Source organism: Miniopterus schreibersii, assembly GCF_964146895.1.
Source record: "Miniopterus schreibersii genome assembly, chromosome: 14".
In the NCBI taxonomy this organism is placed as follows: Eukaryota; Metazoa; Chordata; class Mammalia; order Chiroptera; family Miniopteridae; genus Miniopterus; species Miniopterus schreibersii.
The window spans coordinates 49,043,172-49,057,806 of record NC_138114.1 but is presented as its reverse complement, the minus strand read 5'-3'; the positions used below and the strand labels follow the sequence as shown (position 1 = coordinate 49,057,806).

General features: G+C 42.3%; 1 protein-coding gene across 2 annotated transcripts in view; it reads left to right on the top strand.

Annotated features, from left to right (window-relative positions):
• The window catches only part of SHTN1 (shootin 1), an 81,449-nt gene that overhangs the window by 41,344 nt on the left and 25,470 nt on the right, over positions 1 to 14,635 (top strand). For both annotated transcript variants that reach the window (XM_081158761.1, XM_081158760.1), the window contains exons 8-13: positions 423 to 517; positions 2,900 to 3,046; positions 4,769 to 4,922; positions 6,834 to 6,930; positions 9,318 to 9,397; positions 13,503 to 13,612. In XM_081158761.1, coding sequence (XP_081014887.1) covers positions 423 to 517; positions 2,900 to 3,046; positions 4,769 to 4,922; positions 6,834 to 6,930; positions 9,318 to 9,397; positions 13,503 to 13,612 — 683 coding nt within the window. The remainder of the gene's footprint in view (positions 1 to 422; positions 518 to 2,899; positions 3,047 to 4,768; positions 4,923 to 6,833; positions 6,931 to 9,317; positions 9,398 to 13,502; positions 13,613 to 14,635) is intronic.

Genomic DNA, 14,635 nt, shown 5'->3' with positions numbered 1-14,635 from the left:
ATTAGTACCGTACAAGCCCCTCAACAGCCTTCTCTACTCATACCCCTCCCTTGGATTTAAAAAAATGTTTTAAAAACATGTTCTTATTGATTTCAGAGAGAGGAAGGGAGAGGGAGAGAGAGAGAAACATCAATGATGAGAGTGTCATTGATCGGCTGCCTCCTGCACGCCCCCTCCCGGGCATCGAGCCCACAACCTGGGCATGTGCCCTGACCGGGAATCGAACTGTGACCTCCCCAGCTGGGCAGAGTGTGAATAATTTTAGATTTTGATTCACATTACCCTCCAAAAGGTTTTATCTATTTATATTCCAGCCAGCAATGGTTGAGAGTGCTGTAGTAAGACTCTTTCTAACACTGTTTTTCACCCCTCTTCCCGGCCACCTGTGTGGCACGCCCGCTTCCCTGTCCTGCCTTCTGCAGTGTCCATGCTGGCAGTGGAAGAGTATGAGGAAATGCAGGTGAACCTGGAACTGGAGAAGGACCTTCGGAAGAAGGCAGAGTCGTTTGCACAGGAGGTAAGAATCTTGTAGAGACCTCGTTTTTAATTTTTATCTCTTAAAGAACTTTGCAGATGACACATCAGTATTTTTTTTAGGTTGAATCAGAACTTATCCCTTTGAATTAAGGATCCGCTGATTTAGGGAGGCAGCTGTGGAACAGTATCAAGTTCACTGAACTTGGCGTCAGAAGATCTGGATTCAAATTTGGGCATATCAGTGAGTTACCAGTTGTATCACCTTAGAGCAGTCCCTTAACCTCTTGGGGCTTTACTTTCACCATCTGTGAAACGGGTGATGATACCCATATAACCAAGTGCATTTTAAATTCAAATGGCACGGTTTTCAAAGGTATTTTGTAAACTCTAGAATGCTACACAGAGGAAAGAAATTATGTTTAGGGATGCCTGCACCTTGTGATGGAAAGTCCAGCTTGAGTGTAGGACTTTTCTATGTTTCAAATAGCCTTACGAATCTAGGTTACCCCTCCATATACCATGTCAAGTAACAGTATCGTGGGATTAGCCTTTCTCGTCGGCTGCTACCCAGTGCTCTGATTACATGAGTTGATCCCCCCACTTGCTGTGGAACATGGCCGTGTTGAACATCCGTTATCTCAGCCTTTCGCCAGAGTAATGACCTTCCTCTCATGTTGGAGATAAGCTTTGGGCGTCTCGGGTTCCGGCTTACCTTTGTGGACATGTCATCATTGGGTGTTCTGTGGCTCTGGGGCTGGTTTCCAGGGCAATGATGAGGTATACCAGTTGGCTGAACCCTGACAGCTCAGGTTGGGGAGCCCCACCCCAGGAAACATTGTGAATCTGTGTACAGACTGTAGGCTGAAGGAAGGGAGCGAAGGAAATGTGAAACACTCTTAGGGGGAAGTCTGCACCATGTAGAAAGAAGACAAAGCATGGAGTTATGCGTGTTACATTTGAAAACCAGGGGATGGTTTTGTGCAGGAATCTTTCTGTGCTTGAACGTAGCTGTGCTAGCAGTGAACTCTATGAAAGGCTTAGCCCAGGACAATCCGATTTGAAATATTATGATTCATTCTATTCAGAGAGATTAATGAAAGGTGAGTAAATATTGTCCTCCTATTACTGGGAAGAAGGAAGAAAGACTTGGAGTGCGGTAGAGCCCTTGGAAAAGCTGCGGTGATATAAATAATGGAGCTAAGCAAACAGTTGAGGGGGAGCGAGAGGAGATAACGGGAAGACGCCTCCACCGCAAAACTGAAAAGGTGGCCTGGTTTTGGCCTGAATGCCAGGGTCCTGCTTTGAGAGACAGTTTCAGTTTTCCACCTGTTGTTTGTAGAGTGACGTTAGAATGCAAAGCAGCTCAAAGGAGACCTGAAGGCCATGCAGTGGCAGAGAAGATAGCTGGGAGGAGCAAGGTGCCGTGAGATGAAAATGAATGGTTTTCTGCCTTTGCGGAAGGAGGGGGCAGGCGTGCGGGGAGGGAAATGAGGAGCGGTGGTATTTATGGCACCGGTAGCAGGAAGGCTTGCAAGGGGGCTCAGTCACTGGACAGTGTCTAGATTTGATCTGCACAAGAGGGAGAAGAAAACCGTGTTTTAAGATAAAGCTGGGTTAGAACCAGGATATCTTCCCTTTGAATGGTGTACAGATTCTCAGGTTTTCAACAGATAGCTACTGCCAAAAGAGCCGCGGCTTAGTTTAACAAGAGAAGTGCCTCTTTCTCTCATTGGGTTCCTTAGCACATTCAGCAAATGTTTTATTAAAGCAGGTGCTGCCGATAGTGGGAATACAGTGGCGGAGGAGGCAAATCTGACCTCTGCCCTTTGGGACCTACTGTCTAGAGACTGTGAAATGGATTTTTTATTAATTTATTTATATACTTAATTACAAAAGGAATGTGTATATATATATATATATATATATATATATCGTAAGAAATACAGACAATTCTTAAGTGTGTAAAGTAAAAAATGAAAGTTCCCAACTCCTACCCCTACTTACCCATTTAAAAACCAAAAACATGGTCCCCCGTTCTGGATGCAATAGTTCCGTGTCAGCATGGTAGTGCTTCGGGGATTCCGGCCCACCCCTAGTCTAGAAGAATCAGCTAACAGCCTCTGTTCCAGTAATGCTGATACTACGAGTCGTATGAATTTATTTTAAAGCCATAGGACAATACTAAAAACCGAAGTGTAGGGCTCAGTTATCATACCTTGTTGGGACAAGGATAAAGGTACCGAAGACTGAAAGTTATGAGTGAAATCATAGCAATCATTACTTATGAAACCGTTACACTATGGAATTCAGAAATTGCCTTTAGCGTTGTGATAAAAACTCTACCTACTTTCCTTTTGCTCGTGTTTCCATTGAGATATGTGAGACCGACTGGTGTACACATTTTCATAATTGACCTTTGCAGATGTTCATTGAACAAAACAAGCTGAAGAGACAAAGCCACCTGCTGCTGCAGAGCTCTGCTCCTGACCAGCAGCTTTTGAAAGCTTTAGACGAAAATGCGAAACTAACCCAGCTCCTTGAGGAAGAGAGAATTCAGCATCAACAAAAGGTAACAGACTTTCTTCTGGAGTCTTAACACGCATGCGCACAAACACACAGACACACACCACACACACACAGACCCACATGCACACAGACACACCACATGCGTGCACACACACACACACACACACACACACACACACACTTAAAATGAGCAGAGTTAGTCTGGTGTCTTAGAGTTCCACATCTTGCCTTACTAAATTACCAGGTCTGTCTTTTCGCTTTTCAGAGAAAACATAACTACCAAATGAACTTAATTTAGTGCGCAACTAAAATTTGTAGTGCATTATCGTAGACTTTAAACTGTCCCAAAGGACAGAAGAAGGGAGGAAAAGAGATGCCGTGTAAGATGAGCTTGGGTATGCACCTAATGAGCTGCTTGGAAGTCTGAGTTGGTTGCATTTTGGGGAGACCACGTGTACCAGGAGCGTATTAGTCTCAAAGAGCTCGTGGGAGGACATAGGTTTTTTCAGAGAGGGAGGAAAAGCCCACGTTGGTAATAATTGCTTGCTTAGAGAAAATCTCGGATTTTGTAAACTTGCACAAATGTGTGTTTAAAGGCTCCCTAAGTGGTTGTTTGTTTGAGCGGAGCCCTTCTGCAGACGCGGCTACCTGGGGGCGCGGGCAGAGGGCAGTCAGCGTGGTGGGTGGGGGCGGAGAGAGGGGCCAAGAGCTAGAGCACAGGCGCCCAGTGCAAGAAACCACGTAGGAAAAGTCACACCACTGCTTACACTGCTTACAGTGGACCTAGTCTCTGAAGGAAAGGCTGCTAGCTGCCACTCATTGTCATTTGTCAAAGTCTCTTTAAGGAACAATATTGACATTTAATCCTGGAAAATTTCTGAAGTTCTTGCAGGGTTGGTCATGAGGGAGAGTCGATTTTTTTCCCTAAATAAGAAATGCTGGTATATGCTAGAGGATGGGAGGGAAAGAATGTCTTTTTTTTCTTTTTTGTCCCCATATGCAGGATTACCATTTTAAGTGGAGAGAAAATAAAAGAATGCTATTTTTATTTAGCTTATCCTAGAAAGTTTTGGTTCTGAAAAGTCCTGCTACTTGCAGCTAACTCAGTAAATGATACAGATGTAGAATCTATTGAATTGCACCGAGGCATGGGACTGAATTGTTGTATATGGACCTTGTTGGGGTGGGAGGAGAGGTACTGAAGATTAGATAAAAGTTATGGTGCTTACAGAACACACCAGAATTTCCTAAATCAATAATTTTGTCAGACATTTATGTTATTTCCAATTATTCCGTTACAAAGAATATTATAGTGAACATATCTTATTATTTTTTTAAAACAAATTCTAAAAATAATATTATTGAATCAGAGGATTAAATGGCCTTTCCTTCCTTCTTTCTTTCTTTTTTTTTTTAAGGTTTTTGATGTTTGTTACCTAATTGTGCTCTCAGGGGTCTTTGAGAATGGGTATGAAAGTATTCATCTGTTTAAATGAATGTCTTTGGTATGGATTTTACTTTTTTGTTCACGTTAACAATTAAATTACCTGGGATATAGATTTCCAGTAAATTTATATTGACTCAAATAGCCGATAATGATTTTAAGTGTTATCTGTATCCCAGAATTTTTATAGTTTTTAAGATGGATTGGAATCTCTTTGCTGTGAAGTGCAAAATAAAAGGGAAATATTAATTTTTTCCCCTTTATTTTCCTGGACCCAGGAAAAACTTTATCGCTCCGTAAAAGTCTGTTTATAACTCACAGGTCAAAGAATTAGAAGAACGGCTGGAAAATGAAACGCTCCACAAAGAGATCCACAACCTCAAGCAGCAGCTGGAGCTTCTTGAAGAAGATAAGAAGGAATTGGAATTGAAGTATCAGCATTCTGAGGAGAAAGCCAGAAATTTAAAGCATTCTGGTAAAAGCATTGAGTAGGCTACTGTCTCATATAAACCGGTGACTCTCTCAGGCCCAGGACAAAACGTGGCATAGAGTTGGTCCAGAACTTTTACTGAATGCTATAGAAAAATACTGCGATTCACTTTTAAATTCCCTCCTTTCTAACTATTGCTGTTCAGTAGTAGAATGGCCTTTGTAATTAAATGATTTGCAAATATTTAGACTTCTTTTTGGACTCAAGCCTTTGTGAGCATCACCCAGAATTAAGAACAAAGATACCATTAATGTGGGAAGACCGAAACTGCAGCATTTCTCAGGGCTTCAGCTATGAGTGTTATTTAAGTACTTATTTTGTTCATTTTAGGGTATATTTTTTAAAAGAATTAAACTTTTTAGATTCATGCCACCTTCATCTTTGGTGTCTAATTATACACTTGAAATAGTACTTAAAATATCACACCTAACAATAAAACGGGCAACAATATATACATTAAACGGAAAACTTTTAAAACACCAGGGGATACTTAAATCAAAAGGGCTTATTCATTCAGTTCTCGAAAGCTTAACAGGAACGTGTGAGTTGGATTACTACACAGGGATAGGGAATACGTTTCTGTTGGAAGGTAGGTAATTTAAGGAGGCAGGTCGTTCCCTTTATAACAGCTTCAATATTCGCTTCAGATATTTCAGGTTAATTTTATACTAGAATTTTGAAATCTGTACAGAAGAACTAGTCGGCTTTCTTCCTTTAAAAAAATATCCAATGCTTTATAATCCACAGTAAAAATTAATTATGGTTTATTTAAAAAAAATTGATCTAAAATTAAGAAATATTCCATTCTTTTTAGTGAGTATCAGAGCAGCCTGTAGTGAAAGCCATCTGTCTATATAAAAGCAGGGGGCAGACCTAGAGATATTCGACGTTCAGTTTTGAACATGTTTTAGTTTCCGCTGTGTGTGTACCCAGCCATACCCTAGGGCGCCATAAGAGATATAAGAGAACAGACCACACCTTTTGACCTGAGGAACTGAGCTCCCTTTGGAGAGGTAGTCACATGCCTATGGAATAGGCAGGGAGCCGTGGTGTCGCGAGCTTGGCCCACACTGCTTACTGAGTATTGAGAGTGAAAGCAGGTGGACAGGTCTGGGGCACAGGCGTCTGAAAGCAGAGCGCCGGTGGGGTCAGCTCTTCCTGCGGGCGGACAGCCCGCGGTCCCCAGAGCCCCTTAGAGCCCCCGCTAGAGGTGCGCGTGTCTCTGATCGATTTCAGTCCTGCTCCTTGAAGTCAGGAGCTGTGTCTGGAACCGCATCTAGGCCCTTCCACATTGCGGGTGCTCAGCCAGCACCTGTTTCATTCCCAACTTCGTGAACTGAATGAATAAATTACATTTCCAGATGCTCTCCAGAAAAGCAACCAGTTTCTGCGTCACAGACGTTGGAAGAGGGAGGCTGGTTAATATCAAGGACACTGGGATTTGCAGATTTTGAAGGAAATTAAGTAGAGGAGGAAAGCATGCTATTAAAATTCAGTGCTAAATGTCAGCTTTAAAATTAATTCTTGGTCTATACATTGTAAAAGTCAAGCACTAACAATTTCTCAGTGTTCGAGGAGTATTTTCCGTTGTTAACAAATGCTTCTTCAGCCTACTCGGTCCTTGCTTCCCACCCGTCCAGCCGCTGTCTTCACTTCTCTGTTTTCCGTAGTCTTACGTGCAGCGAATAGATGGTGAGGTCGTCTTGCACCCTACGTAAGGCCTCTTGCGTTAGTGATCGTTTAAAAGAGTCTGCTGTTTCATGTTGAATTTTCTAACTTTGCTTTAATGAAAAAAAACCCTTGATTTTGAGAGAGATTATGCTTTTTCCTTTACATGTACAGAAGGTGGTAAGTTGCTTATTTCAGCTCTTTTCTGACTGTGTGCTTTCTCTGCAGTTGACGAGCTCCAGAAACGGGTGAACCAGTCTGAGAACTCGGTGCCCCCCCCACCGCCTCCTCCACCGCCGCTCCCCCCTCCTCCCAACCCCATCCGGTGAGTGCGTCGGGAGGACTGCTCTGCATCAGATGCCGTTCCTTGAACCTGAGTTTATGTTAATGGTATTTTTTTAAAAATCCTGGCTTAGATTGCATCATTAGAGGGGTGGTAATGAAAACTGTCTGCGGGTGTTTCTCCTGGGGAATTTCCTAAAGACCAATGTATTTATATTCCCTTTTTGTAATGTACAGGGCGTCCCCCCAAAATGTATACACACTTTTTTCTGATAGCTCAATTGATGTTTCTTTTCAGATTTAACCCATTGGACTTAATAATTTATTCAGAGGGTGTATACATTTTGGGGGGGCACCCTGCTATAGAAAGGGCCTTAAAAACACCTGGCAAAAACAGTCTTGAGGCTGACAGTGTTCTGTTGTAGATGGTCAGATTCCACGTGGATGTCGCAAACCCCGAACAGCTAGACATTTATGCAAATTTTTTTGATGCTTTAGTTTTAAAATTGCAGTCGATGACGTTAGGATTTCCTGTAAACTGCCAGCCTGGGGAATTTTGAGCTGCTCCAGAATGTTTTTCATCTTGATCTCTCCCTAATTTGAATTTGAAAAGTGCTGGTCTGTTCAGTTATTTGAAAAACAAAAGTACTGGACAAAAACTTAACAGGACTAATTGTTATAAACTAGTAAACTAAAAGTACTAATTATTTTCTTATTCCGGACCCCATGTTTAAAGCGTTAATAATGCTGCGAGAGGAGCCTTCCAGTAATAAGAAGAGATTATGTTTAAATTCTTGGGGCAGGAAATCATATATGCAGACAAGAACTCACTTTTCCTGAAGCCCAAGGTGGCCCGATGCTATCGAGTGCCTGAATTAAGCATTTACGCCTGAGATCTAGAGCCAGGTTTTGCCTTCTCTGTGGTTGTCCCTCCGGCCATGCAGAGTGACGTAAGACAGTCTGCCTGCTGTGGTGACATCTTACCTCCTCGTGTCACGACTCAAGCTGCTCCTGTATAATTTATTCTTGATCAAATGGAATTTAAAAATTTTCTAGATTTTTACCTTTCATTAACTCGTGATTTGTTTAATCCTTTCACACAGAGAAGCCATTTATTCGAACTTTGTACCTTTGCTGATCCATCTGAATAGAATGTGTAGCATGTTCCTCCCACACGGCTCTAAAAATGAGACTTGGCCTTTTAATAAAAATTCTCATTAGTGTTCCTTACTGAGCAGGGTATGACAATCTACTTTAAGCCACTGAAGTAGTTAAAGCAAAATAATTTTTACACGTGATCAATCCAAGAGTCAATTGAAAGAATTTCAGGTATTTTAAATTCTTTCTCTCCTGGGTTGCTAAGTCTGTAGGAGATGGAGATATTCTGAATTTGACATTTAAAATAGGAACTTCATCACTTTGATCTTTCCCTAAGGTCTGGAGTTTTGAGCTGATAAGAAAGGTCACTTTTGTCTATGAGGAGGGAGAACTATTAAAAAGCGATTACAGTCTTGCTGTTGGCCTTTAATTTTTAGTCTCAGAAATCTTGAGAGCCCTTCAAATTCAAAGTAAAGTATAACCTAAATAGAATATTTTCCCAAAGAGCACTTTCCAGTTAAATTGAGAAATGAATGTAGGATTCAGACCATACGTCTAAAGCATGAATTCTTTTATGAGGCCCTTAAAGAAAATTCATTGAATAACATGAATAATTTTTATTTTAAGGTGAATTTAAATAGTACAAGACATAATTTCTCAGTATAAAGAGATTTTTTTTTTTGGTAAGGAGAACCTCCTTATCAAAGAAATATATTTGCATACGTATCGAGGTTCCATGGACTTGGAATCCGCTAATCGAGGTTTTCCGACTTTGTCCCTGAGCCACTTGCTTTACCCTGATGTAGGTCATGGGTAGAAATGAAAGTGGGGGAAAAAGACCATTTTAAGTGGCTTTATTGCTTTTCCCCATTTTCCTGCTCATTTGACCGCGGGGCTCCGTGGGAGAGAGGGAAGAAGAGGAGACATACTTTGGTCATTTTATACGGGTGGCAGTGAAACTGGGACAGGCCCTGGGAGGTGCGGCTCACGGTGAGAGCTTTGTTTGAATTTTAGATAGGGGTATTGACATTTTTTCTGTACCTGTTTTACTTTTTAAATGTCTATGCATCGTATTGGTCATTATAGCGGCCCCTGCCTTTCAGTAATTAGTTCGGCTTCTCATGGTAAGGGATGAGACCCCTTTCTCTTACTTGAAGTGATGAAAAGTTTGCTAGTTTATTAAAAGTGGAAAGTAGGCTTCTCACATTCTACTTGTACGTTCATGCACCTGAGAGGAGAGCTGGCTGTGTACTGGTTCTTTAGAGTCTGGACATGTTATTTCTTGGGTCGCAGGCACCCCGTCATCTCCCGTCTACCTTCTCTCTCCCAAAGATCCCTCATGTCCATGATCCGGAAGCGGTCCCACCCCGGCGGCGGCGCCAAGAAAGAAAAGGCAGCTCAGGCCGAGACAGGTAACTGTCCCCCTGGCGCTGCTCTCGGCGGCGATGGTGCCGTTTTTAACACTGCATACATTTGCCCACTTCTTTGACTACGAACAGATTGTCCCGGGAGAAATGTGACCCTGACAGCTGGAAGGACGAAGCAGCTAAGCCATTGCCTTCGGGAGCCTTGTTACGCAGGGCAGGTTGACATGCGCCCTTGTCACCGTGAGGTGGATTGTGCTGGGGCGTGTGAGGTAGTTATTTAGCGTGGCAGTTATTTAGTGTCTTCTTAACAGTTCACACTAAAAAATGGTTGTTGAGTAAATACCTCAATAGGGATTAAATGCGTGATGAATGAACGCAGAGCAGCAGACGCTGGGCTCGTCCGTCTGGGACACTTTGGAGTTTTCATTGAAAAGGAAGACACCAGACTTGCGATCGTGGTATTTTCTTATGTTAACATCTTACGGTGGCTTTTCTATCCAGGTGGTATGCCTTTCAGAGCTTATGGATGGAGAAATGTTTGTTGGTAGGTTATGGCTCTTCAAAAACTTGATTGTAGGGAAGGTTTGACTATAAGGTTTGACTATAAGAAATCATTACCCACTTTGAAGTTAGTGACTAATTTTGATAAGAATGCAGCTATTGGACACGTTCTGAGATTTCATATATTTAGGTTATTAATTTGTTGATATTTTCTTACCTCAGTTAACTAATCCGTAGAATGAGGGTAGTAGTAGTTCTTGTTTCATAGAGTTATCGGAATTAATGAGTAACATGGAAAGCATTTAGAGTAGTACTTAGCGCATAGAAAATACCCCAAATGTTAGTTTAAAAAAAATAAAAAATAGCCAAGGTCCTAACTCCACTTTGCAGGGCAGGAGTCCTCAATCAGCAGGCTCTTGTGATCATCGTAGTCAAGGAAATTTCCTTAACTTACCTTAGTCATATTCAGACTCGTTCAACCCTGATATTCTTAGGCATTTTGTACATCACAGTGGCATACGATTTTTTTTTTAATGCCTTTTAAAAAATGTTAGTGAAAGAGAAAAGTAATCCTTTGGCATTAAACATTCATTTTCGTTTCTTCTAGGTAAATAACAAAAGATTTTATTGAGCAATAAGGCGATGGTTTTGTCTGTGGGTCTTTTTCTTGCTTGCTTGCTTTATTTTTTTAAAGGAATTAACTTATTTTTTCAAGTGGGTCTTAAAATGTAAGCCTCTATTAATTACATGTAGCTTTCTGATCCAAGACTGACCTCGAAGCACTAACTCAAAGAACATTTGATTTTCCTGTGGCAGTTCAATAACATTAGACCTGTTGTCTTCATTTGTCCCCTTTCTTTAATCTCCAGTATCCTGCATATTTCTATTGTCCCCCTGATTACATGCTTTTGTGAGACAATTACCAACTGCATGATTGCAGAGAGAAATACAAAACATACCATGAGCTCTCCCTAGGTGACCCTTGCAGATTTATTAGTACAGCTTAACAGTTTAGAAGTTCTCATAGATTGCTTTTTGCTGGTTCAAAAACAGGGCCGGGGAGAGAGAACGCTTGCGTAGCTAACCTAGCTTTGCCCTCGGGTTGTGCCCAGGAGGGAATCTGATAAGAGCGATTTCTTTTCCTTAAGACCAGTTAAGCCTTCACCTTTGAAAAAGACCGAGAAACCAAAGCCTGGTTTGTAACCTGTGCGCAGTGCCCACAGCGGCCTTTCTCTGGGTCGTCCCGGGACCCCGGCAGGCAGAGCTAGCAGACCGCGTGCAGTTCCCGCTACGCCGGCCCCGCAGCAGATCTCAGTGGCGCGGCCACAGCCCTCCGTCTGTCCGCCTTCAGCAGTTTCGTGTGGTGCGTTTAACTGGGTTTCAGTCGCTCCTTGCAGAGCTGCTCTGTTTGCAGGCTCTGCTCCTGTTGCTGTGCCGCTCTTCCCCGGGCTCACTCAAAATGGCAGCCTTTTTGAACATCAGATGTTTTTGTTGACAAATTTGTTTTAAAAAATATGTTTTTATTGCCCAGCCGGGCGTGGCTCAGCGGTTGAACATCGACCTGGGATCCAGGCGATTGGGGTTCGATTCTCGGTCAGGGCACATGCCTGGGTTGTGGGCTCCATCAGTGACCCTCTCATCATTGATGTTTCTATCTCTCTCTCCCTCTCCTTTCCTCTCTCTGAAATCAGTGAAGATATATTTTAAAAATATATATGTTTTTATTGATTTCAGAGAGAAGAAGGGAGAGGGAGGGAGGAAGGGAGAGAGAGAGAGAGAGAGAGAGAGAGAAACATCGATTGGCTGCCTCCTGCACGCTCCCCACTTGGGATGGAGCCCACAACCCAGGCATGTGCCCTGGCCGGGAATTGAACCGGCGACCTCCTGGTGCATGGGCTAATGCTCAACCAACCGAGCCACCCCGGCCGGGCTGAAGATTTTTTTTTTTAATTCCCAGGAACAAATTCTATACCCATCACAGGCGCTTGAACGACAGATCTGGACTTTATCTCCTTTGGCTTTGAATGGGGTCGGCATAGCGCACTATTTAGGTTTCAGACGCTGAACGAGCGAGTGAGGGAGGGGATGTCTGTCCGTGGTAATTTCTTGTCTGCCCCCTTGTTAGGGTTTGCGAGCCATCAGCAGAAGCTGCCCAGGACGGTGCTACTTCAGGGCACACGGTGGATCAACCCACAGCTTTTCCTTTTCAATTCCTTTCCAGTAGATGAGTTCAGACTTTGGTGCCGTTTTCCCCACATTGCCTGGCAAAATACATATATTTTTTGCATTCCAGGTATGAAAAATGCTGTTTGGATATTTTAATTCCCAGCATTTCTGTGGTGAATGATCCCATCACTGTGGTGCTCGCAGAGGTGAGGGCGATGACTAACGGACCTTCTGGGCTCTCGGAGTTGCTGGCGAATTCCGCCCACATGGCAGAAGCAGCAGCCCTGATTGAGGCCTTCTCGGGGCAAAGCCTGCCCTGCTGTCACTGAGCTTGGGGGATGTAGTTGTGATCACCTCCATTTAGAAGCCAGCCTTTTGGGGCTTAGTCATCTCTGCTCAAAAAGTAAAAATACTCATAGCCATTGAAAGCCAAAACTCGACAAGTCAGTCAGTAGGCAGATACTTGAGTGCCCACCATGTGCCCCACCCTGTGGAGTCTTATTGACGATGCCAATGGAAGGCCTTTATGAGATATTTAAACTTAAATATATCAGCAACAGCGTATTAGGTGGAGGTAAAGGAGGTAAACGCAAGATCTAGAACTGCATTAATAGTGACAAATATTATAAAAATGCTTCCATGCTTCTGGTCAAGCTGTTCTGCAAAAGAGACAGGTTTCCTCATTCTCATCAACAGGTTGAAGCTCCCTGCAGTTCCATTCATCTAACTGATACATATTTCAACAACTTTATTGTTTTTGCAGCAAAATGGTGCAAAGGTTAGACAATAGACCATTGAAAATTTGAAATCAAATTTAATTACTTAATTACCGTCATTTCTAGATGTATGCTTTCTTTTAACATTGGCAATTTTAAAAGACTTGGAAAAGGTTTGCTTAAATGTTTCCTTCCCATGTGATTCCTAAACAAAAGATGGCAATTTAAAAAATAGATTTTACCTATTTGCTGGCTCATCTTTTGACTGAATTTCTTTCATTAAGTAAAAAAAAAAAATTTTGGCCTTCTATTTTCCATCGGGCCTTTCGAAGGTTATTTCTTCTTTGGGCTGATTTCTTTGACATAGGATGTGCTGTAACTTATAAAAAGAGCTTTGAGACAAAAGTGAATGGTGATTTGGGGTTAGTTACAAAGTTGGGTTTTTAAAGACCTGTAGAAGTTCAGGTCTCGCATTATGCTGACAAAGGGAACAAAATCAAAGAAGAACTGCTATTGATTTCCAGGGTACAAATTAGACCTTAGAATTTATAACTCCTGTTTTTTAAATCAGATCTTTTATTAAAAGGCTTTTATGAAAAATATATTGCTATCTGGGAGCTGTTAACCTTAAATTGTCAGTATTTTGCGACTTTGTCTGAAACAGGACTGTGGTTAATTACGTGGTACAACCTTTCTAAGTCACCCAAAATAGAAAGTCGCTGTTTTCTTGTAACCTAAGATGATTTATGTGTATATTCTTCAAATAGCTGAAGAAGTCACAGATCTGAAGAGACAAGCAGTTGAAGAGATGATGGATAGAATTAAAAAGGGAGTTCATCTTAGACCAGTTAACCAGACAGCTAGACCCAAGGCACAGGTATGTGACCAACAAATGCCTTTTCTCCCTCTTGGTGTTTCTTTTTTTCAAATGTGAGATTTCAGAATGTGACGCAGGCTGTGTCAGGACTGTCACATCTTAGAATAAGGCTAATGTGTCATAAAAGCCTTCATTTCCATACGCGTGTTTCAGGAGGATTCTGTTTGACCCATGGTAGCCCTAAATCACCATGGAAACTAAGTCTTGCTGTTGCAGGGTGCTGTCATCAGCTTGAGAGAGACCCTGATGGGAACTGTTAGACCAAACAAATAACAATTATTACACTGCTGTGTCTTTTCTTTAATTCCTGGTTATTTTGTGCCACTTAACAAGTATATATTCAGTATCTGATATATGCCAGGTCCTGTTTTAGGTACCGAGAATAAGGCAGTAAACAGGAGAGACAAAAATTCTTGCCTTCTTGAGGCTTCTGTTTGGGGCGGGGATGGGGTGTGTGGGGGTAAGGGGGGGGGGGTCACATAATGATGCCAGAACAGACCTAAGGCAGCTTTTGAGAAACAGTGAGATTTATATGATTGTTTTCACTGATTTCACAAACCTGTCCCAGGGCACTTCAAGGAGAAGTTTTGTGGGTCTGTATCATCAGCTCTCTTCTCAACTTGAAGACCACGGTGAGGGCCAGGATCTAGCGAAGCACTTAGCGCCCAGTTCAGTACTTCCCTTGTACATCTGTCCCTTTTCAGCAGGCCCAGTAATGGGGTTTTGACATTTTCCTTTCTTTCTTTTTCGAATCCTTGCTCAAGGACATGTTTTTATTGATTTTAGAGAGAGAGGGGAAGGGGGAGAGAGAAACATCAATGTGAACACTAATCAGTTGCCTCCCGCACGCACCCCGACCTAGGATGGAACCCGCAACCTAGGTATGTGCCCTGACTGGGAATTAAACCCACAACTTTTTCGGTGTACAGGGTGACACTCCAACCAACTGAGTCACCCAGCCAGGGCTTGACATTTTTCTTGGGGAAAAAAATATATCTATTCTTTAACTTTAGTAATGTATCA